We start from the raw sequence: 23,838 nt of genomic DNA, 5'->3' as shown, positions 1-23,838 counted from the left end.
CAATACTGTCTTCTGTTTTTATTGTATTGTACAAACTTGGTTACACACTCCAAAGTGGACAATCCCCAAACATTAGCAATGAACACTGACAGAAACCGAATGTGACCATTATTATTTTCATATCTTCTATGACTAAAGCCAACATTATACAAAAAAGTCTTAACACTTAATTCAACAGAATACAGGCATTACTGAAAACAAATGCTTGGCACTACTACTCAATTTACAACAAAATACAACAAATTATACACAGCCATATACACATTCTTGTTGTTTTAATACTTCACATTGTAAACACTCTTGTTTATCCGAACATTTGTACATGCAGTATTTACACCTTTAATCAAATTTATCCATAAAGATGTCATACATTATTGTTAGCATTAATCATATCTTTCCAAAGTCTGCTTTCCTCCGTGAGTAGATAATTGGTTCCCCCTGTAACTACAAATAAAATCCAATTTTTGGGGGGGGGGGCTTGGCCGCTTTTAAGATCTGCAGCAGCTGGCGCTCTTAACCTCACTGTTCACAAATTCTTGTAGCTTAAAGTTCTCGCAGGGATCCTTCGCACAACGATGCTTGAGCTCCCTGAGACATGAGAAACACACATTATGAACCTTTTAAGAGCTGAAATGTAAGCGGACTGGATGAACGTACTGCGTATTACCTACATGGCAACAGCAGTGAAGGCCAACTCTACGTTGAGACCTGACCTGGCGCTGGTCTCCATGAAGGGGACCCCAAACTCCTGCACCATCACCAAAAACAAAACAGGTCCATTTTATACGCTGTAATCATATATATTTTTACGGGAAATGAAGGTAATTATCAAAAAAAAAAAGACAAAAAAAAGATTGTTTATTAGAGGTGTCTATTAGTGGGGAGAGCTTTTCTTTATACATATAATAATTGTAAACCCGAACCCCAATTTAACACCCTTACCCTTGCTCAAGGATTAACCCTGACCCTTAACCCTCAGTCACAACCTTAACCTTAACATAAAACCTCAACCCTCATTTAAAACCTTAACCCTAACTGGAAACCCGTGAAAATCCTAACTATAACTTTGAACCCTAACCCAAATTTGCAACCCTTCCCTTGGCTTGAAACCCTAACGCTAATTAAGGCCTGACTTTTTACGCAAGCTGGCTGGCAAATTCCTCACCTTCGCGAGCCTCTCGCCGTCCTCTCTCTTCACCGCCCGCTCGTGAGTGGCATCGGCCTGGCGGAGACAACACGGACGTCACTGGACATGCCGCACGCGGCATATGCGCAGCCGCCAGCCGCCTGCACCCGCTTGCCCTTTACATGGCGGCTGTTGTTGGCGTTCAGGTAATAAATAGTGAATTTAAGTGGCCGACGGGGACGTTTGCTAACCATCTGTTCTGAAATATGCAAATGAGCTGGTGAGTTGACAGAGCAGGTGGGAGGTGTGTGTGTGTGCTAGAAAATAAATTCCTACGTCTGGGAATACAGTAATCCCCTGCAAAACCGTGAATTAGTGGAAAACCGAGTAATTGACACCCCTTAAAAATAAGAACAATTGCCTATATTAATCGTTTGAAATGTCAAAATACCACAAATTCTGATCCCAAAACAGTTTCGAATGATTTGTAACTCATCTTATAACATTACCCTTAAAAATAGACAGATGATTTGATTAAAAAAAACAAAAAAAAACAATGGACTGACATTACACTGTACTCCTGCCTGACACACAAAGCTTGTCTCTTAGTCAAGATGTATCACTTCAACATGCTCCCTTGACAATAATTCCTATTCCGACAGCGCAATCTTGTGGTATCTTAGTGTGTGATAGAAACAGCAAAAAAATAAACGTGAATAGGTTACTTTTAGGAATTTCTCAGCGAAAAGAGGAGAATTGTTTTCGATTACTGTCTAATTAAATCTGAGACAATAGCCACTGTGGGAAAGTCCTAATTTGAGTGTTAATGACGTGAATCACAAGTCAACGAAACACGTAAGTATAGATTCTTGCCTTGTTTCCGAGCAGCATGAGCACCACGTCCTGTTGGGCGTACTCGTGGATCTCAGTCAGCCAAGCCTGGAGATGAAACCGAGGCGCGTATGTGACCAGCGTTTATATTTGGCTTTTTGCAAAGTTTCATATAAAACCTTCAAAGCGGCTCTGCGACAAAATCGTCAGGCCAGTAGTTGCCGATATGACTTGGTGACGTTGAACCCTAACCTGAAAAACTAACTCCAAACCCTTGCGGGCCATAAATATACTGTAAAACAATCAAATGAAAAACAATAAGTATTAATATAATTCAATTAAGCTGTATTTTCTCGAAAGAAAATAAAAGTCACAATAAACTATTTTACATTGATTAAGTTGTATTTACTTGAGATAAAATTAGCAATTTTAAGAGAATAAAGTCACAGTTTTGCGAGAAAATAGTTACAATCTGATGCATATTTCTTCGATGTACATTTTAACCATAATGAAGTATTTTTATTTATTTATTTTCAATTTTATTATATTGTATAATTCACCAATTAATTATTGTTGTTGTTTTTTTTTTTTTAAATTAATGGTCAAGTATTTCACATTTCACCACAGCCTTTTGCAAATCCTTTGAAATATGCAATCCTCTTTGGAGCATCTGCCGTCTACTCTTGTGACTTCAAAAAAGAATATTTTGTCAAACTAAAAAAATAAATAAATAAATAAAATAAAAAGTGCAGCTTTAGCGGCGTATCTCGTCACATCACCTGTGTTCCACACGTGTCGGGGGGATTGGCTGAGAATGACTGAGAGCTTTGATCGAAGTATTAGAGGGAGGAAGACCGGGGACGGAAAGAGGCTGAGATTTCCCACAGGAGCCGGGAGAAAAAGTAGGACTTCTCCCATGAGATGAGCTTGAAGCTTCGCAACAGTGACGCTCTTTGATAGACAAAACATTCACGCTCTGGCCTGGCTGGAACAAAATGTACAGGACCATTTACAGATATATGTACTTAACACATTCACTGCCATTGACGGCTATAGAAGTCAAATACCCATGTTAACTGGGAATGCTGGCAGTGGATGAGTTAAGCGGCGTACACACATACTGATAAGTTGTAAATTTTCCTCCCGTCTGATGAAAGTCGGCAAAGACGAGGCTAGTGGATCCTGTGGTGTGGGATGTGTCGAAAGTGATTTTTCTTCCCGCATTTGTACGGAAAGCAGTTTGGTCTAACTATTGTAAATGTTAAACCTGTTTATTATTTACGTAAGCAAACCGGTTGTGTTTATTGTTAGTATGACAAGTTATTCAACACATTAAAAAGGAAAACGAGAACAGTTTTGAGCCGCAGTGTAGTTTAGTTACCAGACAAGCTAACAGTTAGCCTAGCTTCTTGTATTTCTTCCTCTACTGCTACTGCACTATTTTTTTTTGCGGTCCAGTTGCCCTGTGGCAACTTGGTACTTGTCAAATTTTAAAAAAATCATTGAAGATGTTAATAGTTGGTGTGTGTGTGTGTGTGTGTACCCTGCTTTGGAGATACTTTCTCCTAAGACATGAATGTACTAAAAACACATCAGGAAAATAGGACTGCTGGATTTCTGTTTGCTTGTATGACTACATTGTGTGGCGGTAATCAGCGTTTTGTGTACAAAAGGCTCATTAAAACCTTCTTCTGCCTGTCATCATCAAAAAAAACAACAACAACAAGAATAACAACAGTGACAGCTTTGTGAGCAGATTTGCAGTGGCAAAGTGTGTGACGCATGTCTGGATGACTGATGGGCTTTGAAATTCTGCACTCGGCCGTGTATAATAAAAGTTCACTCGCGGTCTTCCTTCACTTTCTACAGCCTCCAATTTATTTTGTGAGGAAAAGGCTCTTTCGGAGAAGGTTTTTCTTTTGCTTACTACTATGTCAGTACAACGGTGCCTTGACTTACAAGTTGAATTCCTTTCATGGCCACGCTCTTAACTCAACAAGCATATCTCAAATCATCTTGCCTCACTGATATGAACGGAAATGCAATTATTCCATTCCAGCCCCTCATTGTGCTCCTTTGGTGTGCGCGCCTGCCCACCAGGGGGCAGTATAATACAGCTAAACAGACACAAACATTGAAGAGTTTCACAACTACTCTCAGTGACTCAGTAAGCTGCAGTAATATTAGTCACTTCATACTAGCAGTTCATTTCATACTTGTGCTTCAGCACCCGCAAATTCACCTATTTGTGGATTATCCATTTTTGAAAGTTTTTTTTCCCCAATTAATTTTTTTACCTTAACTTATTTTTTTTCCATTTTTTCTTTTTCTTTTTGTGGGGCACAAACAATACCTTAAATGCTTAGTGACAGTTTAATCCCCGCTTATTGAAGAATTTTATGAGTTTAAAAAATATATACTTTTTAAACTACTCTCGATATTTCAAAAAATATTTGTTTCTTAAACTAAGTGCTCTTGAGCCAAATTTCCCCCCCCCACACAATGGCGACAGCAAAACGTCCTCGCAATTTAGCGTCCTCCATCTCCAATTTCCAATTTGGTGGCGATTGGACAAAAAGTCCAGGGGTCATCCGTCCTTGAAGGACCCTTGAAAAAGGAGCTTAAAATGTCAGACTTCCCATGGCTTCTTGGGAACCTTTATGTGGCTCTACCAATGTTTGACGTGGCTACCAAATTTCATGATGTTAAGTGAAACTGCCGTCAGGGGCACACTGCAAATTGGTGAGTTTTCGGTCATCCTGGAGCCCCCCCCCAAATTATTATTATCATTATTATTTTTTTTTTAGATTTCTGGTTAGCTTTTAAGCATATTTTTTTTATACTTTTATACTTTAACGAGCAATGACTCCAGGGATCGCTAAATATGCCCGTTCCATAATGAGACTAATAAGTAGATAGATGATGATGTCACACAAGCTTGCACAGCTTCGAGTACAAATGAATATAAATAGACATTATAAGATCGCAATAAATGTTATGACAGACATCCAAAGGCCAAAAGAGTCCAAAGCTTCAATGCGGTCGTTCGTCCTGTTAATGTTCTGTTCGCACCCAATCTGTCTTGTTATAAAGGAAATCAAATACTCGGCCGTCGTGAATGCTTTTGGCTGTTATTACCTCCATTCTTCATCTCGGAACGTGTTTGTCACAAACCCCACAAGCGGAACGAGCGCTTGCTAAATTTCAGGAGGTAAAAGTGTGTGTGGGCAAGCACATTTAATAGGATTTTAGTAGTCAAACTGGCATCGTTACGAGGCTAATTGGAATTCGTCATTGTGGTTTTTTTCTTGTCAGCTAGTTCCACACATTTGTATGTTTGCGAGCTAAACACACGCTCAATACAAAACACTAATAAAGCCTACAAATTTAAAATGAAACATGAAGTAAATGATATTAAATATTTTCTAATATGTTGGATTTTGTATTTATGTCTTTTGTTTAGTATTTTCTATGTAATTCTTTATTGTGCAATATTCTTGTATTATTACTTTTTTTATGGAGCTAATATTTTGGGATTTTGTTCCAGTTGTATTTTTGATGTAATATTTTTAAATATTCTGTCTATTTTTTATGTTTATTTTCATTGTAATATTTTGAAAATATTTTTGTAAATGTCCAAAGTATTTGTTCTAATAGTAGTATATATAAAGTGCTTCGCCTTGTACTTTTCAAAATGTTCCAATATTTTGGGAATTTTTATTATTAACTGCATAAAAGAAAAATGAAAAAACAAAAACCTTACATTTTATTTTCTAAAACGGCCTCAAATATCTTAAAAAAAAAAAAACACACAATAACACACAATAAACAATATAGCAAAATTTTAGTATTGGGATATAAGCTGGAGTCCATATCACCTACTCCAAGTGGTCATATTTTTATATTTATGTATTGTATTTTAAAGGAGATTTAAGGATTACGTGACATGATGAAGGATAACAAAGGCCTGAATTTCAAATGATAATCCAATTGAAGACTTTTTCCGGATTCGCAGACACTCTGTTATAAAGGTAAAATATACAATAGTCGCGTTCGAATCTAACTTTTTCGATGAGAACTCTGCGTGACGGATCCTTGAGAGACGGTCAAAGACGGCGATTAAGTCGCCAGAAGCGTCGGCGCAAACTACGACGCATAATTCACGCCGACTTCTTGGCGATGACTAATGAGGACACGCGTCTGACTTCAGATTTTCCATCGAGACGGAGAACAGCCCAGCGGGGTCAACTTCGCTCGCATTTTATCGTCTGACTGACTGACGGCAGAGCCGAGCCATGTTGATGGACGCTAATGGAAAAAGTCTGTCTGCTCTATTCATAATATTCATAATAATAATTTTAAAAAAGAACATTGAGATTCCTCAAGCTCAATTTGGTGTTCGTTTTTCTTTTTGGTTGAGTATGTAAGTGATATAGTCTAATATTTTTGTATTTTGTTTTGTGTTTTATTTTTTCAAGACGTATTTTTCATCAAATCATTTTCATTTTGTCGAATAGTTTTGCATTTTTGACTCTCGTACTTTTTTTTATTTTGGCATTTTCCAAGTAATATTTTTGCATTATTTTCTGCTGCTTCTTTTTATCTAATATTGTTGAATTATTTTCTAGTACCTTTTGTAATTTTGTATTTGAATATACTTTGTCAATTTGTATTTTCTAATAGTTTGTCAATTTTGTCTTCTATTAATTTTTTTTTCAGTTTTTCATTTTTGTAATTGAATGATTTAGATTAGTCTTTTTGTCTAATAAAGCTTCTTCCTAATACTTGTCTATTTTTGCCTAATACCTCTATCGTTTGTTTATAATTTATTTTCTGTAGTATTTCATATTCATGTGATAATTGCTATTTTGAAACTTATTGTGTATATTTTGTAAATATTGTATTTCATTTTTTTTATTTTATTTTGTATTTTCTTCTACATTATTTTTACATTTATAGATTTTATTTTTGTTTTTGTTACTTTTGCCTGATATTCACACATTTTTGTAAAATGATTTACTTTTCGGATAATGTGTATTATTCAACTACTATTTTTTGTAAAATGTATTCTCTTCAAATATTTTTCTCATCACATATTTTTTAAATATTTGAATATATTTTCTGAGCAAATCGTTGCCGTTTTATCGCAAACGCTCACACAAGCGCGATGACCGTCATCGACTCACCTGAATGTTGTCGAAGGATGTTTTGTTGGTGACGTCGTAGAGCAGAAGCAAAGCTAAAATGAAGACATACAAACAATGCACATCTTTTCAAAATTGGGATGAACGAATTGCAATTCAATACTTCGCCTGAATATTTCATCGCAAAATCGGCTTTCCTGCACATTTACATGGTCACATAGTTAGTCTGACCGTGGGCGTCGCGGTAGTAAGCGTGGGTGACGCTGCGGAACCTCTCCTGGCCGGCTGTGTCCCAGATCTGCAAAGAACACAATGAGCGATGGCGATAACGAAGCTTTCTGTCTTCTCTTAATTGACTTCTTTTTTTTTCTCTCTTGGTGCAGTGTGCAGTGAGATTCACTTAAAGATGAGCCTAAGATGAGCGCAGCCAGGGAAATTGCTCTTTGCTGTTGACAACGGACGTCATTTCGTGACGTCATTTCTCTTAAGAGTTGCTGGAGAGTGTAGCGGTGATCATTTTCAATCACATATCAAGCAAATGCCGGCACGGCGGATGACCGGTTAGCACATCTGCCTCACGTTCTGGGGACCGGGGTTTTTTTTAATTGGCAAGTGAATCCTTAATTTTGTCACATGTCTAATATTTTTTTCAATGTTTTGTCCCATAAATCTGTATAATTTTTGTGTATATTTTCTATTATTCTGTCTAATATTTGCTTTTTATTACCTTTTCCAAATACAATATTGTTATTGTCAAATGTTTTGTTTAATCTTTTGCTATTTTAAAATTTTGACTAAATATCTTTGTATGTTTTTCTAAAATGTTTCTATTTTTCATGCAACATTTTTAAATGGTTTCAAAAATTATTGGATTTCTATTTGTTGTTTTTATGATTTGTATTTTTTTCCAATATTCATCTAATATATTAGATATTTGTGTTTTATATTTGATATTGTTTTATATTTGTAAATACACACACAGTATATATATAGCATTGAATGCATTTTTTTTCATTAGGAAGTGTCAGAATTGGACTAACGTTCCTTTCCTCTGCTGTAACCGTACATACAGTACAGTATTTATTTTTTATTTGTTCACTTTCTATCGGCGGTTGTCCACACCCACGGGATGTGCTGTTAACAATGACGGAAAATTAAAAACGAGGGGGGTGGAAAAAAACAGCAATTCTCCTTCTGAAGTGATGGAGAGCCAATTAAAACGCATAATAGAGCGCTCACACCAACACACACACACACACACATACAGAACAGTCCGGTACTGTACAGTCCTCCTTCAGCCGCCAAACAAAATCATTCAGTTAATGAATTGCTGTTGGAAATATTGAGCATGTAAAACAATGATGTGATGTCATCCGAAAGAGCGGCAGAGTGCCGTAAAAGGGGTGGGGGCTATTCTAAATATCTTTAAGGGCCTTTTGTGGAAAGATCAACGTCTGCAGTCACTCAATAGATCGTCATCAGCATTTTTAGTAACAGCATGCAAAAACTCTATGTGGTTTGGGGCGATATTTTCTCAAGTCATTTAATACAACCACATACAGTAAGTAGCTTTGCCTTAGTAAAGTCTGTTTAGCTTGATGCTAAAAAGCGATGCAAAAACCCCTAAACAGGCTAACAAATAGCACCTATGCGGAGGCGGAAAAAGTTTTGAAGCAACGGATATTTAAACACAAATGGTGCATCAACATATGTAGACAGATGATAAAACAATATTCACAGGCATCTTCTGCGAAGAGCGACTAATATTACTGCATTGTACTGTGTCACTTGTGAAACTCTTCGTCGTTTGTGTCTGCCGTGTTGTGCCCACCCGAAGGAGCCGCATGAATTAATGCACAACCCGTTTCATTCTTTACATTATATTTAATTGTTGTATAACTGTATGTTTTATAAAGTAAAATATTATAGAGTGCTATTGTCCTTATTTTAAAAAATGTAGCGTTTCCATTAATTTCAACGTGGAAAGACGATTTATGATACATGTGTGGTCACGGAACAAATTAAGTCTTATCTCAAGGCACCACTGCATAAAACCACTTTGCACAGGGAGCCACATGCTGCTTCCCCGAATTCAATTTCGTATTTGACTGACATCTGTCTACTAGCCGACGCAGCGACGTCATGTTCCGGATGACGGTGGAAAAGAAAAGGTCTTACCTGCAGCTTCACCTTGACTCCGTCGATACTGAGGACTTTATTCTGGAAATGAGAGCGGGACAAATCATTAACATGAGTCGGAGCTCTCCAGCCCGTCATGAATAATTCATGTCTTCATCTCACGTTGGCCCAGCTTGATAAGGCCCCCCCCCCCCCCACTCGACCCTCGCTGGAGCGTTGCCCCTCCCTCTTTCCCGAGTAAGGAGGAGACAATCCTCTCCTTAGATGAACCGCGGCTTTCAAAAACACGGGTCGGGGCTGCGCTCGGTCCCGAGAGGAGACGCCTCAAAGGTTAAACCACCAGACGGCAAATTGACTTGACACACAACACGAGAGCTGGATCAAAGGAGTCCCGCTACCTGATTTTGTGCCTTCGGGGCGAAATCCCAAGTCGGAGTCCGTCAAAGTACGAGCTCTGGAAATGGGCCCCAAAATGGCTGATTCAAACCAAAATGGCCGACTTCCTGTTCAGTTTCAGGCATGGGTCCTTGGGACTTTTTCATGTGTCCTGTCATGATAGACATGTACACCATATTTGGTTTTGATAGGTTAAACTATTTTTATTCTAACTTCAACTGTTTTTTTTTTACACTGAGACTTTTGACCTCAAAATTTGACTCCAAGCTCCGCCCATATTAAACGGCACAGACGAGAAAGCGTGGCAATTTAGCGTCCTCCATCTGTTTAGTACTTCTGATGTACCATCGAATTGCTTAATCTGAAGGCATTTTAATTGACCTTAAGCGTTTCTGGGTTTAAAACCCAGGGGGCAAAAAAATCTAGTCAATCCAAAATTGGCAGCCTGGCGCTCCATTGTGCACGTGTGGCGCTGACTCACGTCGCAGACTGCACAACAAGCTGTTGGAAAGAACTCTAACATTAACTCTGTTTTATTTATTTATTTTTTTTATTATTGAAGCTTTTTTTCCAGGGAAAAATACATTAATCTCATGATATTGCATCTTTTTTTGTGAAAAATAGTCACTTGTAATATTAAAACCATTTTCTTGAAAAGACATTGTTCTCCACATTAGCATAAGAAATGTTTCTGCTTTTAGGGGTACACATTTATCGCTGCATTTATAGCTTCTTTTTTTTTTGTCACTCTCCATTTTTCACTTTACAACCGTTCACTTAGCCAGCCTTCCCGCACCTCGTTTAAATATTCATGCTGGGTGACATTTGGCTCGCAGTGGGCCAGCTGCTTTCCATTTATTACGACGCAGATGAGCCCCTGTTGGACACACCAGCGTTTTTATACCTATTTCACACTGACAACAACTTTAAAAAAAAATACTTCAAGATGCTTGATATATTAATATTAAGTGTCGGACTTACATGATTTTATAATTTATGTAAATACAATTCAGTTTTACTTTGAGTTGCTGCATGATTCACTTTGAATCGAAAGCTCCCATTAAACGTCGTCAGGCTGGCGAGTGGATAATGGAGAACTCAGCAAGGATCAATGTATTATTGGGGCTACCTTTAAAACATTAAATGCTATTTATTGTTATAGTAGCAGAAACGTGTTGCTTAGCATGGTGCTAACGGCTAGGATGACTAGGAAACAAAAACAAAAAAACTTTTTTTTTTCAACTTTTCTTGAAAAACTTTTTTCTCGATAATATATAAAAACATGACTTTGAAATCATAAATTACAACAATTCTCTAAAAAAATAAATCATACTAATTTTATAACATTTTGCCTTTGTCTCGAAAAAAAATAAGACTTACACACACAAAAAAAAACAACCTTTTCCCTCATGATATTACTTCACTGAGCAATTGACTAAGTGCTGCTTAGACCCAAACACTAATTTGTGCATCCAACTTTTTGACTTTACTGTCGTGTTTTAACCCTTCACATCCAGACTGCAAGTCAATGGCGCTTGTGCTAAGCCACCACTGGCAAATTTAACATGATGAATTTCACACTTTATGAGTCCTCAGGCACTATTTGTATACTGTATGTATCCTCATTAGGGTCGCAGGTGACTTTGGGTGAGAGGCGGGGGACACCCTGGACAGGTTGCCTCCAAATCGCAAGGCAGATGTAGTCAAACAACCGTTCACACGCACACCTATCTGCCTGCAGAGAAATTTTGAACTGAAGAAGCCAAAACCAGTCCTCCATTGAACCTTTTGCAGATCTGATTTGTGTAACAAACTGTCGTTGGCGTCATTCGCCGATGACTAACGGGCACTTGATACAGAATATGAAATGTCAGCCGCCATCGTTTGCGTACACAAGACGCGAGGGCGGTTAAGGAGAGCTAACAGCGAGCGTCGGTGGGCGTAAAGTTTAACAAGTGAGTGTCAAGAGGTGATTCATCGCCAAGGCCGGACCGACTCGGAGGGAAACGGGCTCATTGGGTTTGCACGCGTGGGAACGCGGCGCTCGTAACGATTCCCGGCTTATTCGCTCCACCGGTGCCGAGTGAGCGACGACCGCAACGGGAAGTTGTCGTCGAGGTGCAGTGGCGAAACAGAATAAACCGCAAGGGACCGCGTGATGGATCGCACGTCTCTCCAGGAGCTGTGATTGGCTCCCCGTGATGGGGGGTCAGAGGTCACAAAGGAGATCAATGTTTACAACCCTGTGCGGATAGGACAAAGATGATCCGCTTTCGCATCAAAATTGAAATCGGTCTAGTTTCGGCCACATATGTTGCTTCAATTCAATGGAAACTGTGCTGCTCCTCTGGTGTGTGGACTTTGGCCACCTGGGGGCGGTATCGTACAGGCATACAGATATACACAGCTCCTCAGTAAGCCGCAGTAATATTAGTTGTTCTTTGCAGACGATAAAGAATACTGTATATGCTTGTGAGTATTGTTACATTAGCAGTGTGTTGCTACGCAATTTGTGCTCAATATTGGTCGCTTTAAAGGTTATAAACACTGCACTTGCACTGTTTTACACTCGCTCGGTTTTACACTCGCTCGGTTTAGAATATTATCCTATGTGCACATAGTTAACGATGCTAAAAAAAAAATAAAAAAAAATGCAGCTTGAACATAATGTCATGTTCAACATTTTCTGCTGTTTACTAGAGCTTTGATTCTTGTGAGATTATTTTTTATAAAAGGGTTCCATCCAATCGGCATGACTTGGTTTTTTGACTGATGAATCAGGATCAGCACGATCTTTGCTTGACTTCCTCTGGAAAATCTGTCAGCGCCAAAACCATTTCCATTTTTCTTCCTGATATAATGAGAACATACTTGAGCCAAAGAGTCCCGGGATGCGTTGAAATATTCATCCCACACCCCATCATGACCTCCCACATCCACGGAGACTCATCCCGAGACGATGTTCCATCGACTGTTTCCGATGCGGGTCGATATTGGTTACGATCACGTCAAGGCAGCGTATTGAGCAACGCATGATGGAGACGCTCGGCATGAATCTCAAAAAAGCAAAAAAACAAACAAAAGCCGACGCCGCATCCCTTTGCCTGACTCGCCCGCATATACATACTGAGTGCACCCAAAAATAACATCAGAAGAGAAGAGAGGGAAATTAGCATAAAATGGACTGACTGTTATTCAGGAAACTCTTGTTGTGTGCACATAATACGTGGAAACTTGTTCATTTCCATGTATAAATGTCACTTCACTGCTGATGTTTATTTCACCCTAAGGTGTTTTTTTTTTTTTTTATTTACGTGTTTTTTTTTTTTTTTTTTTTGCTACCTACAATATTGCTGACTATTTTTGCTGCTTACAGATTCATTCACTGTACGTATATATAGTGTCTATTTTTATTTTCAATGTTCAATTTACAACTGCATATGCGTTATTGATGTTGCCACTTTGCTACTGTAAAAGCAGAATTTCCCCATTGCGGCAATAATACAAATGATTCAGTTGTATTCTGTAAGCCAGTGAATGCTAATACAAGTGGAGCTATTTGACATTTTGCTCACACATTTCAAAGGAGCGCGAGGCAGGGGAGGCGGTCCCCCGGGTCAAGGCCGCTCGTGCATTTCAATGCGGGAGGCTGACGCTCCCATTCCCTCACACTGTCAAGTATTGCACGTGAAGGTCGCTGTTTCCCACGAGAAATTTTGTCCCATTTTATACAGACAAAAGTATTGATTTTCATAACACAATGACAATAGAGGATGTTTGCAAACGACTGAAGGGCTAACGTTCTCGTCGCTATTGTTAATGACAACGCGAACAACAAAACAATGTGCTTTCCTATATACTTCTTATTCTTTGATTTTGAGGAAGAGTCTTATACACTGAATGATTTCCGAAACAAGATTTTCAACTGATTTCTTCATTGTGGAACTGGCATGCTAATGCTAACGACAATGATAACAACAAAGGCATGTGCTTTGATCTTAGAGAGGGAATCCTGTGCATTTTTAATGACGTCCCAAATGAGAGTTTTAAGTGATTTCATCATTGTGGAGTCAGAATACTAATGCTAAAAGAAATGCTAAAGCGACCGACGTGCTACCCTTACTTCGAGTGCTTTGACCTGAGCAACAGAATCCTATAATATTTGATGACATCCTAAACAAGATTTTCATCTGATTTCTTCATTTTGGAATTGGAAGGCTAATGCTAACAACAATGCTAACGAACAACAGAACAATGTGCTTCTTTTACTTTTTTTCGTCGACATTTTTCATGGTGTCCTGAAGATTTTCAACTTATTTCCTCACACTTTAAAGGATGATGGTTTTCGTTTTCAAAGCAAGACTCTTATTGGTTTCCCCTGATGTCCGGATATTGATTTGTGTGGCAGACACGCTAACCGCTAGTCCTCTACGTTGCCTCTATTGATTTAAAACGCATTATTTTCAATGTCCAAAATAAATGATTTGGGGAATAAAGATGATGACAATGATCAGTCTTCTTCTTTGGATGATTGCTTTTCACCACTTCACCTTGAGTTTATGAAACCTGCTAAAACTAGTTCATCAAAATGCGAAAAGGTCATAAAAAGGAAAAGTTATATAAAAAAAAGGAAAATAAACACTCAATCTCAGTTTGGTGTTATCGGTGACAAAACCAAACGTAACTAGAATTAGTGTGACATCAAACATCTTTGATTTACAAAAAAAAAGGGTGATATCTTGTAACATTCACCCTAAAAATGTTTTAAATCAAAAAGTGATCTTAAAATATTCAACTTTATTTCCAATTGAAAAAAAATGCTGAATTTTCATAAAACCTTTTTTTTTTACATTAAAAAAACTAATTTAAGATAAAAGTATAGTCTTTTTTGTTCTGTCTTTCAACAGTGGAATTTTTTTGTCACAACCATTTGATGTGGGCTGTTCCTCATTTTATGATGAGAATATCTCACATAGCTATCGAGAATGGATGCATGGATTTTCCAGATTGTTTTTTTTTTTACTTGAGTTTGAAAAGTAAACTTGAATATATTCCACTGAACATATTTGGGGATGAATGTTTCCTTGCGATGGGAGGAAGGAAAACACGTGGTTACATAAGAGCCCCCGAGGGCGGCTGTCTGTCACTGGAGGTGAGAAGTGCTGCTTGCTCCTCACAGAAGAAGAAGAATCAATGCATCGAGGGAATTGACACTCAAGTCTTTCTGAAGGAGCTTTTTGTCATCGCTCCTCTTTTTTTTTTTTTATTGTCATTGACTTCCTTAATCTTTTATTCCTAAGGACTTATATTGTTAATTCCTGGGGATAAAGTGAAGCAAATTCCCACTTAAGATGAAAGCAATATTGTGTGTGTGTGTTTTTTTTTTTTTAAATGACCTAAATAAGATTTGGGACTCATTTCAACAACAACAACAACACCACATTAGGTGACAAGCTGCTTTCCCTCAAAAGTCAATTTACGCTGCAGGTAAAGACACCCAAGTTGATTCAAAATATCGGAGAATTCTACAGAATGTAAAAAGTCCAACAATTTGGAATGGGACGCACATTTTCGGGAAAGCTCGACCTCAATTTGAGCCAGGCAAAACCTTGCAGCGCCAACAGATTATCGGAATGAAAACATTCCGCACGTCCACGATGACAGAAACGACTCTCCCACACAGTCGCGACGTGACCCTGGCCTGCTGTGACTGATAAACATTTCCACTAAGCGAAGTACTGTGATCCAATGTCAGAGTGTACGGACAAAAATAGGGAATGAAAAGAAACCCTTGTCCTGGCGAAATCTGATTGACCGTAAACGACAAAAATGGAGCACGAAGAAGCCGTCAGTCAGCTTCCCCCCCCCCCCCCCGAGTGCGACCGTTTACGACCTAAAACCTCTCGTACGTGTCGTGACCTCGCGATGGAAGCATAAAGAGAAGCGTGGGCGTGCTTCACAATCAGCTTTGGCCCTGCGCTCAGCCCCCAGCACCTGCGTCGCCGTGGCAACCGGCCAGCTGGTCTCGTCTCGTCTCGTCGACACGCTCGCCGCTAAAGTCGTAAACGAACGCCTGCATACACAACATTTTTTTTCTTCTTCTCCAAAATATACATTTGACACGCTTGGCAAAAATAAAGATGATTCTGATTCTGATATAACACGAAAAAAAGAAACCGAAATGCAATTGCTGGTAAGAATCGAGCATTCAGAATAAAATGCTCAAAATGTAATGAAAAGGATTTAGGAAAAGTACATATGGTGTTATATGGTGAAAAATCTTGAGTCATTTGAAATACAAACGAGATGAGATACGGAAAACAGATGAAAAACACTGTTTAGCGGATAGTCGACTTCAAGCTTTAAACGTCGATTAGTCGACTAATCCGTTCAACCCTATGCAGAGTTTATTTGCACAGCGTCTGGTCTCACTGTGCATGAAGCTTCCCCAAAGAATTTATTTGGCATTTCAAGTCGACAACATCGACGTGCTGTGTGTGTGTGTGTGTGTTTTATATTTACAAACAATTACAGGAATGAAGGGAAAGCAGTTTGTACAGTATTTCCCGTAATGCGGCGCACATGCTGAGGCTTTAACGAGACCAGACGACAACAAACGAGCTTGCCGCGCTTTTGAAGTGGGAACCGAGACAAATCCCGAGAAGACGCACGCACGCACACACACACACACACACACACACACACACACACACAAAGCTTCGCACTCTCGCTGGGGTAAAAAGACTCATCCAGAGTCTAGGAGAGACGTGTGCACTACAACAGAAAAGTGTATAGTCACAGCCATTGAATTATCCTAATTAGCACAACACCAATATTTACAAGTCTGTTAATTACTGTCACACACACGCGCGCACGAATAAGAGTTTCCAAAAAACGGAAGCATTCCAAGAAGAAGCCAGGCAGAAGCAAACAGGAGCCCAGAGGAAGGATGAAAATATTCACGTCAAACCGCGCTGAGTAATTGAATCAATAAAGCAAGCTGGCGTAAAAGCAGGCCAAAGGGGAGGACTTTTTGGGTTGGCCTTGTCGTTAGCTTAAAAAAAAAAAAACAGAAGCAAAAGATGACAAATGAAAGTGTGACCCTTTGAAAATACAAAGACCACTCGCACAATATCATACTGAGAGCTGTTGCTAATATTTGAGTTCGCTCAGGCAATTACATTCCAGAGTCCAAAACATTCAAAAGTGGAAAATATTGCTACTCGCTACTTTGCACAATTTGTACGATTACTGAGGATTGATTAATAAATACATTTTGCCACTTTTTTTGGTTCAATTCAATGGACATTGTGCTGCTCCTTCTGGTATGTGCGCCTCGGCCACCTGATGGCAGTACAATACGGACATGGAGACGGTCAAAACTCCTCAGTAAGCCGCAGCAATATCGGTCGTTGGTCGCAGCACATAAAGAATATATCCCTGTGATATTATTTGTCTACATGTGCTGTTCCAGCATTTGCGTGTATAACATTACTCGTGGTTTTACGCACACAACGTGGAATCCTCTTCATGTTTCGTTCCACAGTAAACAAGCTAAATCAACCCCGCAAATCATGTGGTGGTCAAATTATTTCGAATTGCTCCATTGATGTTTTTGGGGTTGAGCTAGCTTGGGTCAAAGGTGCAATCGTTAGGTGCCAGGTCAAAGCAATCACGTGACTGATTGCAACCAATAAGAGGATGGACGGCTCCTTTCCAACTTGCCTAGCGGGACCATTAGGACGACATCAGGAGGAGCCTCAAATGTAAAGCATGTCGAACTAATTTAAGAAATCAATACACGCTGCTAATAGGGAGTGGACGGAGACTTTGTATCCCAGGGGTGCATCTGGCCTTGTTTTATCAATCCTGAAGGGAGTTGTGGAGGAGGGTGGGCGGGGGACGTACCCGGAAGTCGATGCCCACCGTGGAGATGAAGCTGCCGGCCAGGAACGCGCCGTCCTTGAAGCGCACCAGCAGGCAGGTTTTGCCCACACCGGAGTCTCCGACCAGCATCACCTGCACACCGGAAGATCGAGCTGAGGATTTGCAAAAACACATCGGATGGAGCCGAGGCCGGCTTAGGGATCTGAGATTTCGCTTGAGGGTTGGCGTTAGTGCTGTTTTTTGTTTGTGACAGTCGTATTTATGTGATTTGTGAGTCCAATTTCTGGCTTCTCGGGGGCAATGAAAGAAGGCGACTGAAGGAATGCGACGCTGCTTCCAAATGCTCTTGATCTACCCCTATAAATAGTTGACTTTTATGCATGCAGAGGTTCGCCGCTTGCTTTAAAGCCGCCGCCAGCTCGATCAAAGACGCAGAACAAGAACGGTGTCTCGCTATTACTGATGGACATAAAAATAAAATGAAGAACTCGACGACTGATGATGCTAAATTGATGTTATGAAAGCCCCTCTATTTTTGTCTAAATGAAACTCCTACACGCACTTCAACATAGCTCCATGCCACCACGATACCACAAGATGGCAGGAAAGCACTACTTTTTTTTTAAAGCTCCACAATTCACTTCAACATGCAGTAGTTCCTTGGCATCAAAATGTGGCAAAGATGGCGGCAAAGTATTCCTTTTTTTCTAAGTGAAGCTTCTCAACTCACTTCAACATACATTGTTTCTTGGCAACCTAGATGGTGGCAAAGCACTACTTTTGTCTGAATGAAGCTCTTCAACTCACCTCAACATAGTGCCGTGACACCAAGAAGCCAGGGGATGGCAGCAAAGCACTACATTTGACTAAATGAAGCTCCTCCACTCACTTCAACATACATAGTTTCTTAACAACTGGATGGTGGCAAAGCACTACGTTTGTCTCAATGAAGCTCTTCAACTCACCTCAACATAGTTCCTTGGCACCGAGACGCCACAAGACAGCAGCAAAGCACTACTTTTATCTAAATGAAGCTCCTCTTGACTTCGAAAAAAATCAGGGAACAGCGAATAACTAAAAAGGACCTGTTTCGTTTGTTGAATGATATTGGAACATTTGATGTCTTCTCACATTCACACAGACATGCAGGTGGCACGGGTCCCTGAGGTCCCTGGAGACTGTTTCCGTCGCTGCTGGGAGAAGTTGGATTTTTTTGTTTTTTTTTTCTTTCCCCGTCGTGAAAGACGGCGACACCTTTTTGTTGTTGCGACTCGGGCGATTGGACTCATCGGGGTCAAGGCACAGCTTGCGCTCGCAACTGTGCAGCGTAGTGTTGATTGCGCGCGTTATCGATCGTCTATTGACACAGCTGGCGGCACGACTAAAAGGTGCTTGGTGAAATTACATTTAAAAAAAAACAAAAAAACAAAAACAAGGGAAGACTGGCAAAACGAGAGCGGGGTGAAAACGTATGTACGTACGTACGTACGTAATGTATTCATAAAAAAAGTCATAATAATATTACTAATAATAATATAGTCATAATAATGAAAGAAAGGTTACAAATATAAAGTGTACCTTAAAAGCAATGTCGTAAAACTCGCCGCTGCAGCTGATGGCGGGTCCGCTGGGATGGACCACCCCGTTCAAGTGCACCATGGCCGGGCTGCTCCTCGCACCTTTGCCGCTGCCCTTCCCGGAGGGGCTGCCCGTGCTTTTGCCCCTGGTAGCCTTCTTGCGAGACATGTCCTCAAAAACAAAAGAACTTCAGCAAAACAACTTCCAAAACCTTCTATAGCTCTTGAAAAGATTGCAAAAGTTGAATGAAGCGCCCCCCCTCCCCCTACAAAAGAAGAGACTCTTGATGTAGTCGAGCTGGATGTCTAAAATGTGTGTTTTTCTTCCTCCTCGCGGTAGCTTTTGCTCCGTGTGAGCCGCAAACATACACACGCTGTGCTGAGGCAAGTGAACGCACCTTCAACACTTACAGCAATACCGCGATAGAGGGCGCTGTTACTCAACACTGGGGAAAACGTCATCAGATGTGATTTCAATGCAGCTCCACAAGAGGGCAACACAAGAACAACTTTATGACCCAATGAGCTGCCCCCCCCCAAATTCAACACTATTTTTTTTAACCAGTAAACCATGTTATTTCAACCTATTCACTATATTCTTTTTCACAGTTTAACATGTTCTTTTTTTTTTTTTACCAATTCAGTATTTCTTTTTTACATTTATTTATTTACCATTTTAATGACTTTTTTTTTTTTTTTTTTTTACCATTTAACCATGTTTTTAAAAATCAGTTTACCATGTTTTTTTCAACCAATTAAACTGTTTTATTTTTAACAGTTCATCTTTACCATTCTTTACCATTCTCAAGTTAACAATTTACTTTTTACTGGTTAACCATGTGTGTGTGTGTGTGTGTGCGTGTGTGTTAACGTGTTATTTTAATTACTTTTTTAACTTTATCACGTTTTTTTTTTTTTTTTACCAGCTTGAAAACGGCCGCTTGTCAGGCCTCATTAGCGGCCTGATAAGAGCTCAAATCCCAGGAGGAGGTTTGCTGATATGTCAACATTACATTAGCTAAAATGAACAGTCAGCTTCAAAGTCGTAGATGAAGAGTTCTCCGCAGCTCTGGCGAGGCCTCAGTCTTTTCCCCCCGATCGCATCCCCAAATTGAAGCGTTCTAGTTCCGCTTGATTGACGAAGCCCAAAAGTTGGAGAGTTCGCAGTGGCAGAAGCCGACTAGCTTTTTCGCCGCAGCAACAATATCCCGCCTTCGCTCGAACTCGTCCGGTAACCTCTGCAGCGCATTCCGGCGGACAGCTGAGATTGGTTCTGCTCGCCCGGGCAGCTGTCACCACGGCAACAGCTGGACATTTAGGAGGGAATACGGCACTGACGAACCTTTGGCTCTCTTACGTTCTTGTCAATAACTGTGAGTAATGTACAAATAGCTTATTTAAGATTAATAACATTTCGCATTTATCATTTAACTTTTTTTTTTTTTTTTTGGTAAAATAAAAAATCTGCACTTAATAGATTAAAAACTTACCTACAACATAGATAAAAATTCTACCTAAATAAATACAATAAATTCTTAAAGATTAAATACAAATATATTGAACTTAAATGTTAAATACAACTCAAGTGTGCTTAAGCAGTGATTCTTTTGTGTACCACTAGAGGGAGTCCAGTGTACCACTGACTTTGGCAATTATGCTATTAGGCAAACACTATTTAAAATAATGCATCACATTTTCTACAATCGTACACGATGTCCATGTGCAAAGATGTTGTTTTGAGCCACACGTGTGTGTCTGCGTGTTAATATTGGTGTGTGTGGCCTTCAACCGTCGCCATTTGTCCGTTTCCGCGGGGTCAGGTGCCCAAAAATGTTGGACGTGGTGGCGTGCAGCCGTCTGACCACTCGCTCAAAACCCATCCCGGCAACTGTTGATCTATTTATTTATCTATTTCGCTTGCTCCTTCAGCTGTGTGTGTGTGTGTGTGTGTGTGTGTGCGCGTGTGCCTGTGTGTGTTTGTGTGTGAGTGTGTGCACTGCCAGCCAGCCGGCACCCCCTGTTTGTTGGGCCTTGGCAAGAGCAGCCATTGCTGGACTGGTACTGCCAGGCGCTTATTCGCTCCCTGAGGCATCATAAAATGTGCGTGCGTGCGTGCGTGTGTGTGTGTGCGTGTGTGCGAGTGTGTCTGTTTGTGTGTATGTGAGAGAGACAAAGACTGTAGGATGTATGAGCATAAAAAATACATTTTGTGGTTTAGGAAAGTGATTCTCAAATTGTGTTGGGTAATCCAATACATTACATTTTTTAAATTACAGTTCAGTTGTATTTAACTTTGAAGTGAAAGTTACGAGAATGAAGTAAAACATTTTTGCAACACTTATTTCAAGACAAGTGCCAAAATGGAAAGAAATACAGTTAAAGTACATTAAACAAAATGTGATTTTTATGAAAATCAAGTTGTAATTTGAACGTTTTGATTTTTCTTTGGCTTTTGGTGTCTTTTTTTAAATTACATTTACATCAAAAGAAGTTCCAGACTGGAAAGAAAAACAAAATGAAATTTTAATTTGATTATATTTAACTTTTTGTTTGGCTTTTTATAGATTTTTTGCGGGGACACTTATTACATGTAAAAGATGGGCCTGAATTAAAATAAAAGTCGTAAGGTTACGTGAGAAAAAAAGTTATATTTATATGAGAATGAAGTCCAATTTTTGTGCTTTTTCTTTGTTTATTTTTATGGCCTTCTCTTGTGACACCCGTTTCAAAGCTGCTGCTGGAAAGACCAATTTATCTAAAAATGACCAAAATGTCATATTTTACAAGAATAAAGTTAATGGAACATTTATTTGGATTTTTACCACTTTTTGGAGACCCTTATTTGGGATGGGAACACTTTCACACTGAAAAGAAAAAAAAACAGTAAAGTGTTGTCAAGCAAGATGCTTAAATTGTCAAAACATTTACCTCGTCGGCCGTAAGAAAATGGCTTGCATGTAGTTTCAATCTTTTTTAGTCCTTGGAAGTGCCCCAAAGTGGCACGAGAAGCATATTCTTTATCCTGCAACTCACACTCGCCGCCTACAACTTTTCTAAAGCTGTTTAATTTTACTTGCCTATAACACCCGCCATGGCATACTGTACCTATTTCTGCTTAATGTGAGTGAGTGAGTGAGTGAGTGAGTGAGTGGGTGAGTGAGGAACTTCTATCTGGTAGAGACGCGTTTGAATGTGAAGAATTAGCTCTTTTGCTGTTGGTGATGAGTTAGTTGCTGACAGAAAACTAACACAGTGGGGCCATGAAATACAAGTATCCCAGGTTCTAAGTTTTTTTTAAATACGTTTTTATTTTGTTTAAATAACTTTAATAACACCCCCCCAAAAAAATATATATTTTTTTCATTTCAAAATTTTATTTATCTTTTTTTTTGGGGGTGGGGGTGGGGGAGGGGCGGGGGGTGGGGGACCAACCCCGAAAATGCTTATTGGCAGTTTATCCTGGCTTATTCAGTAACTTGTTGTTTTTTTTTTGGGTCACTCGCCGCGATCCAGGCCAGTCAACCCTTGCGAATAGCCTTGGTCCACTGCATACCCTGACGCTGACGCCGACTCTGGGGCCGGGCCAAGGCAGCGGAGCTTCATTTGAGTCTGCGGGGGCTACGTGCTCCAAAGGTGTCCGGCGTCCACATTTCAGCTGTAGAAAGCCTTGATGGACCCGTTCAGAACGTGACAGACTGGGAGGGAACGCAGTGGCATCGGTGGTAAACCGTGTGCCGAAACGATTTTCAGCCTCTGGGACTTCATTACCGCAAGAGATTGTGAGAAAATTTTGCCCGACTTTAATATGGAGGAAAAAAATGGCCCAAATGACCCACAGCATACTACATTTCGGGCAAACGTGGCTGCCGTAGCCGGCGGGAACATAGCGTAAACGTAGCCTTCATGGCAAATTGCTTTGGTGTCCTCCATTTAACCGCGTTCTAATGTCCTCCACCAACAAATCCAAGACCTCAACATTTGTCATCGCTCTGAATTTTCTACTTGTAAAAAGGCGACACGCTTTATTATTCCTTACTTTCCACAAACGTCACCACGGCGTGGCAGCGTTCCACCTCTTTCTCTTAAACACGTTTAATGTCACCGTTCCCCAGCAGGGGGTCCGTCTGCACTATTCTGAAGTGTTGCAAATAATCGTACATGCCCAACTCTCCCTGGAGCCTTTAAACTATCCAGACGTATACGTGTTTGCCAAGGCTCCACTACGGAAATAAGTCAACCGGTTCCATAATCACCACCAAGAGCCCTATTTATCCCCCCAAACACCACCTCCCAGTATTTGCCCCATATTCCAGTCTCGGTCTTAATGTCACCGTGCGACGTGTAGGTTCAATTTAGACTGGAGGAATTAGTTTTACTCAATTGGCTTCTTTCATCCTTGAAATGTTGGATGGTAGAGGAAAGAAAAACAAAACAGTATGACAATGCGAATCCAGGAATATTTATTTGCATTGTTTTGGATTTGTGATTTCCTCTTGTTTGGTCGGCAAGAGCATTCCCACCCTCTAGAGTACTGGAGTGGAACTGCACTTATCCATCTAACCATGCATCCATCCATCCATCCATCCATCTAGTTGCTAGCAGTACTGTATATACAGTATATAATTATTAATTAAAAACATATTTTTACAAAAAAATTCACAAGAGCTACAGCGACTACAGTTGAAACATTGCATGGTTAAATAAAAAAAATATAATAAAACAAATAAAATATAGAATA

The 23,838-nt window shown here is 39.8% G+C and overlaps 1 protein-coding gene across 11 annotated transcripts; it reads right to left on the bottom strand.

The window, feature by feature from the left end:
- Nucleotides 1-3: 3 nt before the first annotated feature.
- Nucleotides 4-22,414, bottom strand: LOC133466124 (ras-related protein Rab-26-like). Of its 11 annotated transcripts, none has more exons than XM_061749508.1 (9): nt 19,102-19,778; nt 17,545-17,655; nt 9,280-9,321; nt 7,333-7,399; nt 7,144-7,196; nt 2,000-2,065; nt 1,166-1,222; nt 672-748; nt 4-588 (listed from the first exon to the last, which is right to left on the bottom strand). In XM_061749508.1, the coding sequence occupies exons 1-9, from the start codon at nt 19,267-19,269 to the stop codon at nt 489-491; spliced, it is 741 nt and encodes a 246-aa protein (XP_061605492.1). In that variant the 5' UTR covers nt 19,270-19,778; the 3' UTR covers nt 4-488. The 11 variants fall into 11 exon arrangements, 9 of the variants coding, with proteins under 9 accessions (XP_061605492.1, XP_061605495.1, XP_061605497.1 ...); XM_061749512.1 differs by having other exon boundaries at nt 469-588; nt 668-748; nt 19,102-19,790; XR_009784850.1 differs by having other exon boundaries at nt 526-588; nt 1,166-1,380; nt 19,102-22,396.
- Nucleotides 22,415-23,838: the final 1,424 nt, after the last annotated feature.

The sequence above is a fragment of the Phyllopteryx taeniolatus genome, chromosome 16 (assembly GCF_024500385.1).
Source record: "Phyllopteryx taeniolatus isolate TA_2022b chromosome 16, UOR_Ptae_1.2, whole genome shotgun sequence".
NCBI lineage: Eukaryota > Metazoa > Chordata > Actinopteri > Syngnathiformes > Syngnathidae > Phyllopteryx > Phyllopteryx taeniolatus.
The sequence above is the reverse complement of the archived record's forward strand: the minus strand, read 5'-3'. Positions and strand labels throughout refer to the sequence as shown.